General features: G+C 49.0%; 2 protein-coding genes across 2 annotated transcripts in view; both read left to right on the forward strand.

Moving 5' to 3' along the window:
• The window catches only part of smad10b (SMAD family member 10b), a gene marked incomplete at both ends in the record, with an annotated part of 13,787 nt that extends 13,654 nt beyond the window's left edge, over positions 1 to 133 (forward strand). The window contains one exon of the mRNA XM_084441981.1: positions 1 to 133. This exon is cut by the window's left edge and continues 79 nt beyond it. Coding sequence (XP_084298107.1) covers positions 1 to 133 — 133 coding nt within the window.
• A 4,033-nt stretch (positions 134 to 4,166) lies between these two features.
• Positions 4,167 to 19,375, forward strand: syt11b (synaptotagmin XIb; the record flags this gene model as incomplete). The annotated part of the gene is made up of 4 exons (XM_084442623.1): positions 4,167 to 4,200; positions 14,020 to 14,921; positions 18,347 to 18,467; positions 19,065 to 19,375. The coding sequence occupies 4 exons, from the start codon at positions 4,167 to 4,169 to the stop codon at positions 19,373 to 19,375; spliced, it is 1,368 nt and encodes a 455-aa protein (XP_084298749.1).
• Positions 19,376 to 20,727: the final 1,352 nt, after the last annotated feature.

A 20,727-nucleotide genomic window follows, 5' to 3' on the forward strand; every position in this document is an offset into this window, starting at 1 on the left:
GGGGCCGGACTACCCTCGGCAGAGCATCAAGCACACCCCCTGCTGGGTGGAGGTGCACCTGCACCGCGCCCTCCAGCTGCTGGACGAGGTCCTGCACACCATGCCCCTGGCCGACCCCGGACAGCTCAACTGACCCCCGCGCGCGCTGGGTGTGTGTGTGTGTGTGTGTGGGTGGGTGGGTGTGTGGGTGTGTGTGTGTGTGTGTGTGTGTGTGTGTGTGTGTGTGTGTGTGACTGAAATGAGAACAGAGGTGGTGTCAGTCCACTGGACAACCACATCACCACGACTCTCCATGGACACTCAGTCAAATGGAAGAAAGGTGCACTTCAAGATGTTTCCCGGTCAGCTCATCTGTGCTCTTGCTGGGAGTGAAGTAGAGGGATGCAGGTGTTCATCCAGGCAGTATGAGGGTCTAGAGCATTCATTCATTCATTCATTCATTCATTCATTCATTCATTCATTCATTCATTCATTCATTCATTCATCCATTCATCCATGCTGAATCCTTCCACTACACTCCAAGTATGTGCAAAACGAAATGTTCTAAATGTTGGAGCGATCTTTTAATGACATGTTAATACAACATGTTATACTGGGGAGACGTGTCCCCAACAGCTGACTGGTGCAGAAAGACTTGAATAGAGAAGAGGATTTCTTCCGCTGGGGAATCAGAACCAACGCTGTTCGCAATGAAACAATGTTAAGGTGGTGGTGGCGTTGACTACAGTCAGAAGGCTAAAGAGCTGTGCGCACATCCACCCTTACTGGGCCAGGTGCTGGATCTGAGAGTACATACGGGAGGAGAGAGGAGAGATCTACACACTGGTATCTCCTGGTTCACTTTACTGGAAAAAAGCAACATTTAAACTCTTAGGTCTTCAACAGGGAACTTCCAAAGTAAGTTCTGAAGTTCCCTGATGAAGACTGAAGGGTTTAAACGTTGCTTTTTTTCCGATAAAGTGAACCGGGAGATATCAGTGTGAACTGGGAGATATCAGTGTGAAACGGGAGATATCAGTGTGAACCGGGAGATACCAGTGTGAACTGGGAGATATCAGTGTGAGCCGGGAGATATCAGTGTGAACCGGGAGATATCAGTGTGAACCGGGAGATATCAGTGTGAACCGGGAGATATCAGTGTGCGGATCTCTCCTCTCTCCAAAGGTCTTGATTACAGTGCCACAGAGCCAGACGGGTATTTAACGCCTCGGGAATTCTGCTGACCGGCAACTCCCTTCACCTGTCTGTCTGCCTGTCTGTCTGTCTGTCTGCCTGTCTGTCTACCTACAGTACCTGTCTGTGTGTCTGCCTGTCTGTCTGTCTGCCTCTCTGTCTGTCTGCCTGTCTGTCTGCCTGTCTGTCTGTCTGTCTGTTTGCCTGTCTGTCTGTCTGCCTGTCTGTCTGTCTGTCTGTCTGCCTGTCTGCCTCTCTGTCTGTCTGCCTGTCTGTCTGCCTCTCTGTCTGTCTGCCTGTCTGTCTGCCTGTCTGTCTGTCTGTCTGTCTACCTACAGTACCTGTCTGTGTGTCTGTCTGTCTGTCTGTCTGTCTGTCTACCTACAGTACCTGTCTGTCTGTCTGTCTGTCTGCTCAGCACACAGGCTTTGTGGTGTTACGTTACCTGAGACAGCCATGTTGATGACCATAACTGTTATTATTGTGTAATGGAATGGATACGACAGCTGATCATTCATACTTAAACGCTGAAGTCATTTTCAGTGTTTAAACCCTATTTTTATATTTGACGTGTTTTCCGATGTTTTATTCACTCCGACGGCGACTACAGACCTTGTGTGGGCTGTCTGGGTACACCTGAATGTTTCTCTCTGAATGGGCCTGTGTTCTACGCCCTTCGAAATACTTCACAGATTTAAAACTATCTGGATGGGCATCAACATTCCCTGTCTGTCTGTGTCAGTTCTTCAAAGAGGAAGCCCACTATCTCTCCTGGCCTAGACCCATGTAGATCTGCCACTTGTTTTTGTCCAATTTCAGATGTGACCTTTATTGTTAGATATGTAAGTTATTAATGGATAAGTGGTCGTGGATTGGTGCCATATATGGGGGATTACCAAAGATATATTACAAACTCCACCACAGGAGGAGACAATAAAACTGCCTCAGTGCAGCTTAGCTTGTTTTGTTACTGCAACCAAAATCAACATTTCTCAAGAACTTTGTCACTGACAATCGTATGTATCAGAGGGACATCTAGTGGACGTTTTCAGAATTACTATGTGCAATTGCAGACAGTCCATCAGTTTCAGAAAGATAAATGTGAGTTCTTTGATTGTAAATACCATCTTATTGCTCTGTCATAATCTAAAGCCAAATACAATGGGTTTCAAACAAATATATTATTGTGTCATTTTAAAAAAAATCTTATTTTGGACACAATTTATGGAACACATATGGGCTTTTTTACATTATGTACCTTGAAGCTATTTATTTTCAATGTAGATTGTTCCCTTAATTCTTGCACCCATTTTGCATTCATTGTGCCTGGTACAAATATGTAGCAATATTCTTGTACATCAAATCATAATAAATAATGTCCTAACCGTGTCATCAGGTGGTTACCAGCCTGTCAGAAGTCTCTGTTCTTAGTTACAGTACTGTGCAAAAGTCTTAGGCCACCCAATAATAAGATATTTTTGAAGCTCTCTGGGCAGTATGTGTTTATTTGCTCGTATAAACACTATATTAGCGTAGAATAAACACATAAACATTAATACAATAAAAAGTAACAAGTCTTCTATGTTTAAAAGTCAGTATTTTGTGTGGCCTTTTGCACTCTGCAATCTCTTCTGCTTGTTGCCTTTCTGCAAGAATGGCTTGTTAGTTGCAACACGCCCATAAGACCACGCCCCTAAGACCACGCCCCTAAGACCACGCCCCCAAGACCACGCCCCTAAGACCACTTTCTAAAAGACTTCTCACGGTCAAGGTTTGTACTCTGGTGCCAAATCTCTGCCCGATGCTGAGCAAGCATTTCCCTGGATGTCCTTCTGTCCCTTAAGGAAGTGACCTGTAAGTGTTGATCACATGCAGGCTTCAGGTCTTCCACACGCCCGTCGGGGGAATGTCCTTATGACAGCTTAAACACCACACTTGAACATCTGGTTTGGTATCCCTCGCAGACTTGTTGATACACAATTATGATCTCATGTCTGTCAAAGTGTGTTAACTATTTCAAACCTCTCATCTAGGCAGACTCCCCAGTGTTTGTAGTCACCGTCCAATACACTGATGTATTTGTTAGAATCCACCACTAGCACATGTGGTTCAGTTAATTAATACCTTGGGTTAATTTATTTCAATGTTATATAGTGTTTATATGAGCAAATAAACATGTACTGTCCAGATAAAAAGTTAAACATGTTTTCCTTGGGTGGCCTAAGACTTCAGTACTGTATAGGCCTCTCTCTCGAGTTCTGGTTATGTTTTCCCCTTATTATACATACAGTCTAATGAACAGCTGTATTGTTTTCTACAGTATATGCTGTCAGCATGTGATATCTATTTCAAAGTTTTATTAAAATGCAAAACCGTTTTGATAATATCTGGCATAATGCTCTCACTTTATTAACATGTATCTTAGGAATTTATTTCTCAAACAAATATTGCTACGTTTGTATTATTGTAGCCTATGTTAAGTGTGTGTGAAAGGAAAGATATATATATATAGAAGAATATATACAGTAGGCCTATAGGCCTATATGCATAGCTTGCATAATAAAAATAACGAAATTGTTGCTGTTGTTATCTGGCCTACATTTGAAGCAGAACCTCCACAAACTGCGTCGTCCCCCACTTGTACCCCACGTCCATACGTGCCCCACGTCCATACGTGCCTTGCGTATCTACGCACTGTCACTAGCTCATTTGCATACACCACAAGATGACGCCACAAGGGGGCGGGTCTAAAGACACGGCGTCAGCGTCAGTACCAGTCGCGAGCCCCGCGCAGCCTCCAGACTCAGCATCACCGAGGAGCTGCAGAGCATCCAACAACAACACCTCTTTATGGGAATATCTCTGCATCACTGTCCATTTACATTTGGTCAGTTCTCTATGGATATAAAATAGAGAGTCAACACCCTCGTATTCTTGTTCATCTTGACATCTTGTCCGGGCTGTCAGGGGCGCATCCTGCGCTTATTCTCAAAATGGCTGAGATCTCTGAATTACAGCCTGTATATGGTGAGTACAAGGACATTCTGCTCTATTAACCTTGTTTAACGAGTTGTTTTAAATGTGTCATAATATTCCATGTTTGAATTCCTTTTCTTTTGAAAACGTAGCCTACGAATAAGACTGTGTTGAGCTGTAATGTTAAGCATAGCCAAGGGCTCCAACACATCTTTATGCTTCATTAGATGAACATTGAACGGTATTAAATAATGTGTTTAGTCACTGGGTTTGTCAGAGTGTAAAAACACCCTATATTGCATAAAAAGACCATTTGAAGAAGCAGCCTTCAAAGCCAAGAGGAATCGTAACTGTGTTTCTATTGAATTGGCCATCATTATCGAAGAATACTTGTTTTTACCAGCACTATAAGCTACTCGTTATATATGTATATTTAATTAAAACCTGAATAATGTGAGCCCAGGCTGCAGCCTGGAGGGGTCCATGTCCAGGGGCCCCGGTGCGCGTGGAGGGGTGGGTGGTGCGCGTGGAGGGGTGGGTGGTGCGCGTGGAGGGGTGGGGGGTGCGCGTGGAGGGGTGGAGGGGTGGGGGGTGATGACGTGATGTCTATTCCCGGATCGGCTTCAGCCCCCGTTCCTTTGTTTTTGTCAAAGCAAATACCACCGGAACTAGGAGCTCTGCCAAACGGTTCACTGTTCTACCAACATATCGCCTCAGAAAACCACTTGGGTTTCCTCTTTACAGAAATCGTCTTAATTCGAACCAATAATGTTATGAACAAGGTTATATTCTGGACTCTATAGGACCATGAGACTACAGGGACCGTTGACTATCATTAACTGTTTTGCAAATCTATTTTGCAATTCTACTTTGCACTTTGAATTGCCTTGTTGCTGAAATGTGCTATACAAGTAAACTTGCCTTGCCTGGCCTTGCCTATTTAGTTTATTCAAAGATAGGCCGAGACGAGGGCAAAAGGTGTGGTGAGAGAGAGTTGAGGTGTTAGGGTGTTGAGGTGAGTTGGTTGAGGTGTTAGGGTTAGTGTTAGCCCTGCCCTGCGTAAATAGAGCAGCTACCATGCCTATCAGGATTGTCTCTGGTGACCAGAGTAGGACCGTCTCTAGTCCCACAGCAGACCTGTCTCTGGTCCCCTCAGATGGACAGACCAGGCCTGTCTCTGGTCCCCTCAGAGGGACAGACCAGGCCTGTCTCTGGTCCCCTCAGAGGGACAGACCAGGCCTGTCTCTGGTCCCCTCAGATGGACAGACCAGGCCCGTCTCTGGTCCCCTCAGATGGACAGACCAGGCCCGTCTCTGGTCCCCTCAGAGGGACAGACCAGGCCTGTCTCTGGTCCCCTCAGATGGACAGACCAGGCCTGTCTCTGGTCCCCTCAGATGGACAGACCAGGCCCGTCTCTGGTCCCCTCAGAGGGACAGACCAGGCCTGTCTCTGGTCCCCTCAGAGGGACAGACCAGGCCTGTCTCTGGTCCCCTCAGATGGACAGACCAGGCCTGTCTCTGGTCCCCTCAGATGGACAGACCAGGCCTGTCTCTGGTCCCCTCAGAGGGACAGACCAGGCCTGTCTCTGGTCCCCTCAGAGGGACAGACCAGGCCTGTCTCTGGTCCCCTCAGATGGACAGACCAGGCCTGTCTCTGGTCCCCTCAGAGGGACAGACCAGGCCCGTCTCTGGTCCCCTCAGATGGACAGACCAGGCCTGTCTCTGGTCCCCTCAGATGGACAGGACAGCCTGTTCGTTCCTGCAGGGCTGGTTGAGGGTGTTAATGAACGCACTCGCATGACTCGACTCCTGATCAAAATGTCAAGAGCATTTAGACCTTGAACTATTAAAAACGACGGCCCTCTTAGTTCATTTGCTCAAGAAGAGAGAAGGTTTTGTAATGAAGGCCGGGGATTCTGCTGGGTGTGAACCACCCCAATCAACCACCCCATCCATCCATCCAACCAACCACCCCACCCAACCAGTCAACCACCCCAGTCAACCACCCCAGTCAACCACCCCATCCATCCAACCAACCAACCACCCCACCCCACCCCACCCAACCACCCCACCCAACCAGTCAACCACCCCACCCAACCACCCCACCCAACCAGTCAACCACCCCACCCAACCAGTCAACCACCCCACCCAACCAGTCAACTACCCCATCCAACCATCCCACCCAACCAGTCAACCACCCCACCCAACCACCCCACCCAACCAGTCAACCACCCCACCCAACCAGTCAACCCCCCCACCCAACCAGTCAACCCCCCCACCCAACCAGTCAACCACCCCACCCAACCAGTCAACCACCCCACCCAACCCGTCAACCACCCCACCCAACCACCCCACCCAACCAGTCAACCACCCCACCCAACCAGTCAACCACCCCACCCAACCAGTCAACCACCCCACCCAACCACCCCACCCAACCAGTCAACCCCCCCACCCAACCAGTCAACCACCCCACCCAACCAGTCAACCACCCCACCCAACCACCCAACCCAACCAGTCAACCACCCCACCCAACCAGTCAACCACCCCACCCAACCAGTCAACCACCCCACCCAACCAGTCAACTACCCCATCCAACCATCCCACCCAACCAGTCAACCACCCCACCCAACCAGTCAACTACCCCATCCAACCATCCCACCCAACCAGTCAACCACCCCACCCAACCAGTCAGCCCCCCCACCCAACCAGTCAACCACCCCACCCAACCAGTCAACCACCCCACCCAACCCGTCAACCACCCCACCCAACCACCCCACCCAACCAGTCAACCCCCCCACCCAACCAGTCAACCACCCCACCCAACCAGTCAACTACCCCACCCAACCACCCCACCCAACCAGTCAACCACCCCACCCAACCAGTCAACCACCCAACCCAACCAGTCAACCACCCCACCCAACCAGTCAACCACCCCACCCAACTATCCCACCCAACCAGTCAACCACCCCACCCAACCAGTCAACCACCCCACCCAACCAGTCAACCACCCCACCCAACTAACTAATGGAATCGCACGACAAGAACAGCAGACAAATTTGATTTCAAACGTTTCTTTGCACCTACATGTATGAGCCAACCAAGGACAGGGACAGGGACAGGGACAGGGACAGGGACAGGGACAGGGACAGGACCCAGGACAGGGACAGGGACAGGGACAGGGACAGGGACAGGGACAGGGACAGGGACAGGGACAGGGACAGGGACAGGGACAGGGACAGGGACAGGACCAAGGACAGGGACAGGGACAGGGACAGGGACAGGGACCACAACCAAGGACAGGGACAGGGACAGGGACAGGACCCAGGACCGGCGTTGTTGAACGTCTCTCCCGGCCGTCCAGCCTGGCTCCTCTGCGGTCTCTCTCTTCCTGGTCTCTCTCTTCCTGGTCTCTCTCTTCCTGGTCTCTCTCTTCCTGGTCTCTCTCTTCCTGGTCTCTCTCTTCCTGGTCACTCGTCCCACCTGGAGATGAACGCCGCCAGATGAAGTCTCGTCTGGTCCAGGTAGGGTCGGCGTGCTGCTCCGCTCTAAGCCGGCCGTAAGACGCGGCGTGACCACCAGCGCGGTCAGACGGGCGCTCGGCCAGTCAGAACCCTGCTGCCGCCGTGCTCGCCCGCCCCACGCCGCTCTACTCCCCCGGCTGGCGCCACCAAAACCCACGCGGTGCCGACCAGCACCAGAGACACACCGGCGGCCCACTGTGATGGCCGTGATGGCCGAGCGCATGTCCGGCGTTTCTCCACGCGTAGCGTCTCAAACGCGTTCATGACCGAGACGCGTTCTGGCGCTCGCTTAGCGATTACAGGACGCCTTGTTGGGATTTAACCGGACGGTTCCTCAGTTCCGTCAGACGAAGCGGGTTCAAACGAGACATCTCTTTAGATCCCACTGTCATTAGAACGAATTGTCGCCCCCGTTCTCAAATGAGTGGGGCGGAATGTCCCTTTAACAGAGGCTCCTGGGTTTGGGTTGCCAGGGTCACCGGCCCGCCCCGTCATGGCTGATGGCTGTGATTAGAGGTGACAGGGAGGGCGGCTCAAGTGACCGTAATGATCATCATCAAGCTGGGATGGATTAACCGGCGCACCTCTCTAGGCCTCGGCCGCGCCTACCGTACGCCTACTGTACACCTACTGTACGTGGCGCGTGTGTCCGTCTGTCTGCCTTCTAAAGGAGAGTTCTCAACAGTCTTCCACCCATCTTGTCCTCCTGAAGTGCATCTGTTCATCTCAGGTGATCCGTGAATCTGTGACAATGCATACAGTTGTATTTTAGCTTATACTGTACAAAGACATGCGGTGACGCGGTATCTTTGTATATTTATGCAAATTATACAACTCACTGAGGCTATCTTGGACAGCTGGTGTATTTTTACCTTTCACAAAGCTTTTGATCCCTTGAGAATTGATGACGCAGATTGGTTGGTTACATGACTGCCTTTTACTGCCTATTGGTAGTCAGGCCAGATCTACAACTACTATATCCATGGTTATAATAGGACAGGATAATATCAGATAATGTATTATCTATCATAATATGTTTCACTTCTATCTGAGTTTTTCCTTGAGGATGGAGTGGATTCAAACTGAGCCATCTGTTTAGGTCTGTTTAGGTCCATATGATCTGATAGTTAAATAGGTTATATGGAAAGATAACCACATAATGCATTTGGTTTGCAAATTGGCCTCCAAACCTTTCGAGTGATTACATTTAAGGAATTATTTCTTCAATCTTTCAACTGCTGAAGTGCTCAACTTCCCCCTGAGGGGATCAGTAAAGTATATATTTATCTACAGATCCTTTCCATAAGATTAGAATATCATGGAAAAGTTAGTTGTTTTGACATAATTCCTTTCAAAAGGTGAAACGTTCATATATTATAGATTAATTACACACAAAGTAAAGTATTGCAAGTATGTTTTTGTTTAACTTTCCATAAGTTTGGCTTCTAGCTCTTAAAAAAACCCAAAACAGTAGTTCAAGAAATTGGATATCACATAAAACCAATCAAAAAACAGTATTTCCAAAACAGAAATGTCGATCTTCTGAAAAGTTATGTTCATGCCCGCACTGGGAAAACTTTTGCACAAATTGATATGATATTTAGATGATATAAAAAAAAAAAATTCTTACAGTGGATTTTAATTGGATATCACTGTGGAAAATCAAATCAGTCAGGCAGAAAAGGATCAAAAGCTAAAAAGCATCTTTAAAGGGATGCTGCCACTCCTTCAGACTCAGACGTATCAGAATAAACCTGCAGCCTGGTTAAACATGACTATCAGAATAAACCTGCAGTCTGGTTAAACATGACTGAGTATCAGAATAAACCTGCAGCCTGGTTAAACATGACTGAGTATCAGAATAAACCTGCAGCCTGGTTAAACATGACTGAGTATCAGAATAAACCTGCAGCCTGGTTAAACATGGCTATCAGAATAAACCTGCAGCCTGGTTAAACATGACTGAGTATCAGAATAAACCTGCAGCCTGGTTAAACATGACTGAGTATCAGAATAAACCTGCAGTCTGGTTAAACATGACTGAGTATCAGAATAAACCTGCAGCCTGGTTAAACATGACTGAGTATCAGAATAAACCTGCAGCCTGGTTAAACATGACTGAGTATCAGAATAAACCTGCAGCCTGGTTATAAACCTGCAGCCTGGTTAAACATGACTGAGTATCAGAATAAACCTGCAGCCTGGTTAAACATGACTGAGTATCAGAATAAACCTGCAGCCTGGTTAAACATGACTGAGTATCAGAATAAACCTGCAGCCTGGTTAAACATGACTGAGTATCAGAATAAACCTGCAGCCTGGTTAAACATGACTGAGTATCAGAATAAACCTGCAGCCTGGTTAAACATGACTGAGTATCAGAATAAACCTGGTTAAACATGACTGAGTATCAGAATAAACCTGCAGCCTGGTTAAACATGACTGAGTATCAGAATAAACCTGCAGCCTGGTTAAACATGGCTGAGTTTCAGGGGCTGTTTGTTTAATGAACCAGGAGGCTGTTGCTATGGGACACCAGGGCATTACCCCCCTCCTGGGGGGTGGGGGTGGGGGGGCGTTTCCAGGCAACGGGCTCAGCTGGCTTTTAGGTCCCTCCAAAATCTGACATCATCCTACTGGCATTCTACCCAGAATGCCGGTGGCCAATAACAGGAAGGAAGGGTGCAGTCCTTTGTTTGAAGACGGACAGTTGAAAGAGGAAGACGGAGACGAGAGGACAGAGGGGGGGGGGGGGGGGGGCGGGGGGTGATTGGGTTACAAGTGTGCTCTTATGTGGTTACTGTGTACATTGGTATATGTTCTGTAGCTGTGTGTGTGTGTGTGTGTGTGTGTGTGTGTGTGTGTGATTGTGAGTGAGTGTGAGTGTGTGTGCGTGTGTGTGTGTGTGTGTGTGTGTGTGTGAGTGAGTGTGTGTGACAGGCGCAGTAGGTGGACCCGTGTGGTCACAGATGGTGACTTGCTCCGACGTCCATAGAGGCTCGGCCCCCCAGGGCTGAGAGAAGGACACAATGCGTCTCTTTAAACAGGCTGGGCCAAACAACACCCTCTCCTTCTATCCCTCCATCTCCCTCTCTCACTCTCCCTCTTTCTCTCTCCCTCTTTCTCTCTCCATCTCTCTCTCCCTCTCTCTCTCTCTCTCTCCCTCCCTCTCTCTCTCTCTTTCTCTCTCCCTCTCTCTCTTCCCCCCTCTCTCTCTCTCCCCCCTCTCTCTCTCTCTCTCTTCATCTCTCTCTCCCTCCCTCCCTCTCTCCCTCTTTCTCTCTCCCTCCCTCTCTCCCTCCCTCTCTCTCTTTCTCTCTTCATCTCTCTCTCCCTCCCTCCCTCTCTCCCTCTCTCTCTCTTTCTCTCTCCCTCCCTCCCTCTCTCCCTCTCTCTCTCTTTCTCTCTCCCTCCCTCTCTCCCTCCCTCTCTCTCCCTCTCTCTCTCTCTCTCTCTCTGGTGCAGTCTGCAGAGTCCTGTCCAATGGGACCCATTATAGCTGGGATCAGCACAGTCAAATCACTCCCCCGGGTCCAACAGCATCTCACACACACCAGGGCACATCACACTGGAGGACACACACACACACACACACACACACACACACATACACACACATACACACACACACATACAAATTAATTCACGGCAATGAAGATGCGCAAGCTGTACACAAGCAAATGTACTGGATTTCAGTGTATGAATGCATAAGCGGACATTAGAGAGCACTCTTTGTCTCTCTCCCCCTCTCTCTGTCTCTCTCTGTCTCCTCTCTCTCTGTCTCTCTCTGTCTCCTCTCTCTCTGTCTATCTGTCTCAATCTCTCTCTATCTCTGTCTCAATCTCTCTCTATCTCTGTCTCAATCTCTTTCTCTGTCTTTCTCTCTTGCCTTCCCTCTCTCTCTCTCTCTCTCTCTCTTGCTTTCTCTCTTTCTTTCTTTCACTCTCTCTCTCTCTCTCTCTTTTTCTCATGACTCATGTCCTTGTCTTAATGGATGTGTGTACATGAGTGTGTTTTTATCAGTCAGACAGAGCAGGTTAGAAGACTGATCATTACACCAGTCCAGGGCGTGTCTGTCTCCCAGACCCTGGTGTGTGTGTGTGTGTGTGTGTGTGTGTGTGTGTGTGAGGCTCTGTCTCTCTCATTGGTATGCAGCCCAGCTGTTAGCTCAGTTCTTCATTCCCCTCTGTTAGAGAGACACATAGATCAGTGAGAGAGATCAGTGAGAGAGATCAGTGAGAGAGACCCATAGATCAGTGAGAGAGATCAGTGAGAGAGACCCATAGATCAGTGAGAGAGACCCACAGTGGTTTCAAACCCGGTCGGGGGATTGGATCTGGGATCAGTTCAACTCACTCATCACAATCAGCACAGAATGAATGAATGAATGAGCGCTCAGGAGGGTGTAAATCAATGCTAGCTAGCGACCGGTAAGTTAGTATCACTAAAAATACCTCAGGTGAATGATTCTTTTTCCAATTTATTTATTTACAATTTCCATACAAATGTCTCTGGTGAAGGATGTAGAATTGTAGGAAATGTGTTAGAAAAACACTCAACACCCAGATAGCAAGCGGATGTGTAATGATTCTGGGCCATATATGTGCCGGAACTAAGCCACAAGGGCCAGATCTGGCCTGTATATGGCCCAGATCCGGCCTGTATATGGCCCAGATCCGGCCTGTATATGGCCCAGATCCGGCCTGTATATGGCCCAGATCCGGCCTGTATATGGCCCAGATCCGCTTGCAGTTTCTCTTCAGTTTATGTTTTGTGAGTTCATAGGATTGCATGGAAACATGAACAGCCATAATAGAGGTTATGAGTTATCCAACCACAACCTTTGATATTCAACCAATCACAGAGAGGGGGCGGGAGCAAACACCATGTTAAATACGAGGCCTGTCAGGTTACCACGGGGACAGGATCTTCTACGGTGTGACTACAGTACTTTGGTCATGTTCAGTCAGAACAACAACAAACAAAATGTGTTTGACGATGTTACCTCAAAAACGCCATCTCACAGTGCATGTCACCTGACCTGAACACCACCTGACCTGAACACCACCGGACCTGAACACCACCTGACCTGAACACCACCTGACCTGACCTCCAGCCAGGAGGAGGGGTGTCTGTCAGGCCGTCGTGGTCTCTCGGGTTCAGTGACAGGGTTAGGGCTACTCGCTGCTGGTGTGAGGTCCCAGCGTTGAGTCTCTGCAGAGACGTTGAGTCTTGTGTGTTGAGGGATGAGCTTCAGCCTGACCAGCTCTCCGGAGGCCTGCTGGGATGATGTCATCGCCATGTTTCATGTACACACAGTCTCATCTGCTCTCTGGGAGACAGTAGACAGAACCTCCTCTGGTCTCTGGGAGACAGTAGACAGAACCTCCTCTGGTCTCTGGGAGACAGTGGACAGAACCTCCTCTGCTCTCTGGGAGACAGTAGACAGAACCTCCTCTCCTCTCTGGGAGACAGTAGACAGAACCTCCTCTGCTCTCTGGGAGACAGTAGACAGAACCTCCTCTCCTCTCTGGGAGACAGTAGACAGAACCTCCTCTGCTCTCTGGGAGACAGTAGACAGAACCTCCTCTGCTCTCTGGGAGACAGTAGACAGAACCTCCTCTGGTCTCTGAGAGACTCTAGACAGAACCTCCTCTGGTCTCTGAGAGACTCTAGACAGAACCTCCTCTGGTCTCTGGGAGACAGTAGACAGAACCTCCTCTGGTCTCTGGGAGACAGTAGACAGAACCTCCTCTGCTCTCTAGGAGACAGTAGACAGAACCTCCTCTGGTCGCTGGTGGACAGTATCTTCTCTGCTCTCTAGGAGACAGTGGACAGTATCTTCTCTGGTCTCTGGTGGACAGTATCTTCTCTGCTCTCAGATCATTATATCACAGCGCTTTGAAACAGTGATGCTATTTTCATGTGGCGAGTGGTTTTAATGGCTGATGTTAACTCACTGTAATGGTTTAGTACAACTGACTTTGCCAACTGACCAGTCAGAGTTAACCGTATGTCTCTCCTCACATCCTCCCCCTCTCTCCCTCTCATCCTCCCTTCTCCCCCCCCCCTCTCTCTCCCTCCCTCCCTCCCTCCCTCTCTCTCTCTCTCCCCCTCCCTCCCTCCCTCTCTCTCTCTCTCTCTCTCTCTGTCCTTCCCCTTCCCTCTCTCTCTCTCTTCTCCCCCCCCCCCCCTCTCTCCCCCTCCCTCTCTTCTCTTTTCTCTCCCCCCCCTCTCTCTCTCTCACCCTCCCTCCCTCCCTCCCTCTCTCCCCCCCCCCCCTCTCTCTCTCCCCCTCCCTCCCTCCCTCCCTCCCTCCCTCCCTCCCTCTCTCTCTCTCTCTCTCTCAGGCATGTCCCCGGTGTTGGCTGGTTTCATCGGTGCGGGGGTCCTGGTGGTGGGCCTGGTCCTCCTGGTCCTCCTGTGGACCTTCTGCCAGCGCCGCTACCTCCGGGCCTCGGGCCGCCACAAGCTCCGCGGCGACCCGGCCGAGGACCCGCCCTACAAGTTCATCCACATGCTGAAGGGCGTCAGCATCTACCCAGAATCCCTCAGCAGCAGCAAGAGGATCGTCCGCGTGGCGCGTCGGGCGGGATGGCCGGTCGGTGACCGGGAGAGGGGGGGCAGCGGCGGCGGCGGGCGGGGGATGGTCCTGGTCGACGCCGAGAACAACGTCCTGGACGCGCCGGCGCAGCTGCAGATGAGCCACCTGGCGCCCCCCGCTGACCGGCCGGGGACGGAGCAGGCGCTGCCCGTGCGCTCGGACTACTGCTGCCTGGAGAGCAGCTCGGCCAGCGGCAGCGAGAACAGCAGCAAGACGGCGTCGCCCTTCACCCCCGCCTCCTCCGAGCGCGAGGCGGACCTGGGCACGCTCAGCCTGGCCGTGGACTACAACTTCCCCAAGAAGGCGCTGGTGGTGACCATCGTGGGCGCCCGGGGCCTGCCGGCGGTGGACGAGCAGGCGGGGACCTCCGACCCCTACGTGAAGATGACCATCATGCCGGAGAAGAAGCACCGCGTCAAGACCCGCGTGCTCCGGAAGACGCTGGAGCCGGCGTTCGACGAGACGTTCACCTTCTACGGCGTGGCCTACAGCGCCCTGCCCGAGCTCACGCTGCACTTCCTGGTGCTCAGCTTCGACCGCTTCGCCCGCGATGACGTCATCGGGGAGGCGGTGGTTCCGCTGGCGGGGCTGGACCCGAGCACGGGACGCGTCCACATCACCCAGACCATCAGCAAGCGCAACGTGCAGGTCAGAACCAGGGGTCACAGGTCGTCCAATCACGAGGACGAGTTAGAGCTGGTGGTAGTTCATGCTCTCACTCTGATGAAGGCTAGCGCAGGCGTGTGTGTGTGTGTGTGTGTGTGTGTGTGGGGTGTGGTGTGGTGTGGTGTGTGTGTGTGTGTGTGTGGTGTGTGTGTGTGTGTGCCCTGTCCTCTCCACCGTGGCTGGACCGCTAATTAGCGACAGAACTCTTCCTCTCTCCTAGTTAAAGCTTTACTGAACACGCCCTGTTGAACTCATGATACCTTTACTGAACACACCCTGTTGAACTCATGATACCTTTACTGAACACACCCTGTTGAACTCATGATACCTTTACTGAACACACCCTGTTGAGCTCATGATACCTTTACTGAACACACCCTGTTGAACTCATGATACCTTTACTGAACACACCCTGTTGAACTCATGATACCTTTACTGAACACGCCCTGTTGAACTCATGATACCTTTACTGAACACGCCCTGTTGAGCTCATGATACCTTTACTGAACACACCCTGTTGAACTCATGATACCTTTACTGAACACGCCCTGTTGAACTCATGATACCTTTACTGAACACGCCCTGTTGAGCTCATGATACCTTTACTGAACACGCCCTGTTGAACTCATGATACCTTTACTGAACACGCCCTGTTGAACTCATGATACCTTTACTGAACACACCCTGTTGAGCTCATGATACCTTTACTGAACACGCCCTGTTGAACTCATGATACCATGTCTCAGTCAGAAGCACAGTATGGGGGAACACTGGGGCTGAATCAACATTTGAACACTTATACTATCTATACTATCTATACTATCTATTCCTGATAATGGGACAATAATTGATAAAAGAGAGAAGGTGCACAAATAAACAAGTAAACAAGTAAACATGTATGTAGAGCTTACAAATAAACAAGTGAACATGTATGTAGAGCTTACAAATAAACAAGTAAACATGTATGTAGAGCATACAAATAAACAAGTAAACATGTATGTAGAGCTTACAAATAAACAAGTGAACATGTATGTAGAGCATACAAATAAACAAGTAAACATGTATGTAGAGCATACAAATAAACAAGTAAACATGCATGTAGAGCTTACAAATAAACAAGTAAACATGTATGTAGAGCATACATATAAACAAGTAAACATGTATGTAGAGCTTACAAATAAACAAGTAAACATGTATGTAGAGCATACAAATAAACAAGTAAACATGTATGTAGAGCATACAAATAAACAAGTAAACATGTATGTAGAGCATACAAATAAACAAGTAAACATGTACTGTATGTAGAGCATACAAATAAACAAGTAAACATGTATGTAGAGCATACAAATAAACAAGTAAACATGTATGTAGAGCATACAAATAAACAAGTAAACATGTATGTAGAGCTTACAAATATGGGACGAGGCTCACACACTCACTCAACCCTGTAGAACTGAACACATTGGAGCTACACACACTCTCCCAGTCATAGCAGCAGGCAGCAGGCCACAGCGAGGGCTCTCGGAGGGTGGGGCTGAATCAGGTCATATGAAACACACTTCACTCCAGGCCCACGCCACACACACACATAAAGCACATCAGCACACACACATACTGACAGACAACTGCCGAAAACTAACGCAACCATACACTCAAACATGAACACACACACACACACACACACACACACACACACATCAGGACATGGACGCAGTGCAGCGGGCCTGACAGGAAATTCAATGTGTCTGTATTGATTCAGGCGTCATGAGGGTCTTAACTGCAGCCTCACACAGGAAGGGCCTCCATGTTATCTCGGTTGGCAGCCTCTATCTGTCACACAGCCCAGACCGGCCTCTATCTGTCACACAGCCCAGACCAGCCTCTATCAGACCGGCCTCTATCTGTCACACAGCCCAGACCGGCCTCTATCTGTCACACAGCCCAGACCGGCCTCTATCAGACCGGCCTCTATCTGTCACACAGCCCAGACCGGCCTCTATCTGTCACACAGCCCAGACCGGCCTCTATCTGTCACACAGCCCACCAGCCTCTATCAGACCGGCCTCTATCTGTCACACAGCCCAGACCGGCCTCTATCTGTCACACAGCCCAGACCGGCCTCTATCAGACCGGCCTCTATGTGTCACACAGCCCAGACCAGCCTCTATCAGACCAGCCTCTATCTGTCACACAGCCCAGACCGGCCTCTATCTGTCACAAAGCCCAGACCGGCCTCTATCTGTCACAAAGCCCAGACCAGCCTTTATCTGTCACACAGCCCAGACCGGCCTCTATCTGTCACACAGCCCAGACCAGCCTCTATCAGACCGGCCTCTATCTGTCACACAGCCCAGACCGGCCTCTATCAGACCGGCCTCTATCTGTCACACAGCCCAGACCGGCCTCTATCTGTCACACAGCCCAGACCGGCCTCTATCTGTCACACAGCCCAGACCGGCCTCTATCAGACCGGCCTCTATCTGTCACACAGCCCAGACCGGCCTCTATCAGACCGGCCTCTATCTGTCACACAGCCCAGACCGGCCGGCCGTCCCTCACAGACACACCATTATCACTGAGCCTCTATCAGCAGGGCAGTGTGTGTGTAAGGTTGAGTAAGAGTGTGTGTGTGTGTGTGTGTGTGTGTGTGTGTGTGTGTGTGTGTGCGTGTGTGTGTGTGTGTGTGTGTGCCTGTGTTATTGTGGGTGTGCCGGGGCCCGTTCATCCACGGATCCAACTAAACCCTTCGATTCATGAGACCTAAAATAGCCCTCAAACATCCTTTCACACCACTGAGTCAACATGTCACTTCTCTGGATGTACATTTCATCATTTGTTGAAATGTTAAAATGCATGTGCTTATTGTGCATCGCAGTACAGTATATTTCCTGTGTAGTTCCCATCGTGGAGAGCAAGAGCTCATCTGTGGTCTGGCTCTCTGCAGCCATCACCATAAATCTGAGACGTATAAGTCAGTAGCAAACGCATTAGTGCTCAGCGTCTCTACATTAACAACCATTACAAGCTGCCCTTTTAGTACCGGAGGACTAGAAGATGACTAAAGAGCAGCTTGAAGCTGAACGTCTGCAGCCTGCCCACTGTCTCCATCGTCAGGGGCTTGGAAATATGAGATCTACATTTATAGAGTGTGAAGTGTAAAGGCCACACTTGACACTTGATAGATAAACACATTATACAGTATAGATTCACTGTTCCAGTTGCTCTCTCGTGATAGGATGAGCACCAGTAGTTTATGGAACTCATGAGGATAGGGTACAGAAAACCTTTCCATATTGATAATGTACTCTCATGTTCAACCAGGCTGCACACTAACGTTATGTGACTTATCCTGAATAAACACTGTATAACTTACATTGAATGGTCCTGCCGTGTGTTTGTATCTCCAGTGTGAGAGCCGTGGGGAGCTGCTGGTCTCTCTGTCCTACCAGCCCGTCTCCCACCGCCTCAGTGTGGTGGTGCTGAAGGCGCGGCACCTGCCCAAGATGGACGTCACCGGACTGTCTGGAAGTGAGTAGCTCCTCACATGACAGCTCTAGGACTTAGAGGGCTCGGGGAAATGTAGTCCCAGACACGACCATCTTGTTTCTACACAGGTGTATCTATTTGTCTGATTGGCTCTACTAGAATCCAATGCAATCAGACGAATAGATACACCTGTGTAGAAACAAGATGGCCGTGTCTGGGACTACATTTTCCCAAGCCCTATTAGGCTAATGGCCTCATGATGGATGTATGTAGTTTTGTTAAGAGTCGAGTGCCAGGGCCTGGTAAGCAATTGTATTATCATGGTCATTTATTGTTTCTTTTGACAGTATCTTCATCTAAAGTCTGTCCATTTTATTGAAGTTACATTGTTAACCCTTAAAACATTATATCCCATTTCATTTGAGTTTGCAACGGTCCAGGTTTCCAAAAAGCTTCTTTCGTTAAGAGGCTCTTTAGCCCATTCAGTTGACCAATCAGAGAGCTTGCCCAGACCAGTTGACCAATCAGAACGCTCTAAATGAATGGCCCAAGAGCCTCTTAACGAAAGAAGCTTTTGGGAAACGCAGCCCTGTCCTGTACTTCTCCATTTCCACTCCCTCTCCTGTGTGCCGTCTCCAGACCCGTATGTGAAGGTCAACGTGTTCTACGGCCGGAAGCGCATCGCCAAGAAGAAGACACACGTGAAGAAGTGCACCCTCAACCCCGTCTTCAACGAGTCCTTCATCTACGACGTCCCCCCCGAGCTCCTCCCGGAGATCTCTGTGGAGTTCGTAGTCGTCGACTTTGACCGCACAACCAAGAACGAGGTGCTAGGCCGCCTGCCCCTGGGCCTGCACAGCCCCTGTCCCTCTGGCGCCACCCACTGGAGGGAGGTCTGTGAAAACCCTCGCAGGCAGATCTCCAAGTGGCACAACCTCAGTGAATACTAGCGTTTCCCACTCACTGGCATGCCACACGTACCTGTATGCCGACGACACACTTGTGTACGTGTGGGGAGGTAGAGAGGTGAAAACAGGGACTTCTTGTCGAGAGAGTGGCTTTTTCTCATGCTATGCTATCTCTCCTCTAAAAATACACAAGAGTTGAAAAACATTCCTGGTGGGACTTGTACAGTGGACTTTCTAGTGGTAACAATTAAAGGGATGATAACAGAATTAAGTCAAAGTAACAAATGAACTGATTGCATCCACACACACACACACACACACACACACACACATAGATATAGAAATACGTGTACACATACATACAAACATACATACAGTACACTGCAAAAAGGAAATGACACACATTCGAATTTACAATGCTAATAATGGTAATGAAAACAAAAGGTTGGTCTATAAACCAAAATATGAGCAGGATTACACACAGACTGTTATGGATTGTGATTGTTGCTTTGCTGTGGTGTGGGTAAGGGGAGGATACACAACCCATGCAATTACAAAAACAAACAAAAACATTCCCCTGACCACATCCTCCTCTTGCAATTGTTGTCATTCATGTTAAGCGCATGTCTGTCTGAAAACTTTAACTAATATCATCAAATCAACTCAAGGACTTGCAGAGGTAGATAGCTAACGTTCATTCTAAGAACTGCCTTTCTCTTCTTTTTTAAACTTTCACAAAGATTCCCTTTTGCAGATTCCTTGACCAAAAGGGACCAACAAGGACAGCTAGAAATTCTTCACCGATGATTATTTGATGTAACTTAAAAACATTACAATGTTTTGCAAAGAAATGTTACCACAACAGATGACATAACCATATCTGGCATGCTGTCTGTCTTACATGTGAGCTGTTTCAAATCCATTGATGCTTAAAAAAAAGGATAAATGTGATTTTACTGCTAAGAATATTTGGACTGAAATTATACTGTCATAAACTGCTCACAACATCAACTGTCTATTGCAGAAATAATACATTAAACGTACACATACAATTAGAGGACATATGACACCATCCTCATTCAATGGCATCAATATCTAAGTGCATTTAAAACAGTGTAAAACTGTGGAAAATACCTACAATACCATCCACCAATAAGACAGGTTCCCTCATATCAAATACCTACAATACCATCCACCAATAAGACAGGTCCCCTCATATCAAATACCTTCAATACCATCCACCAATAAGACAGGTCCCCTCATATCAAATACCTACAATACCATCCACCAATAAGACAGGTCCCCTCATATCAAATACCCACAATACCATCCACCAATAAGACAGGTCCCCTCATATCAAATACCTACAATACCATCCACCAATAAGACAGGTC

Source organism: Borostomias antarcticus, assembly GCF_949987555.1.
Source record: "Borostomias antarcticus genome assembly, chromosome: 8".
Lineage (NCBI taxonomy): Eukaryota > Metazoa > Chordata > Actinopteri > Stomiiformes > Stomiidae > Borostomias > Borostomias antarcticus.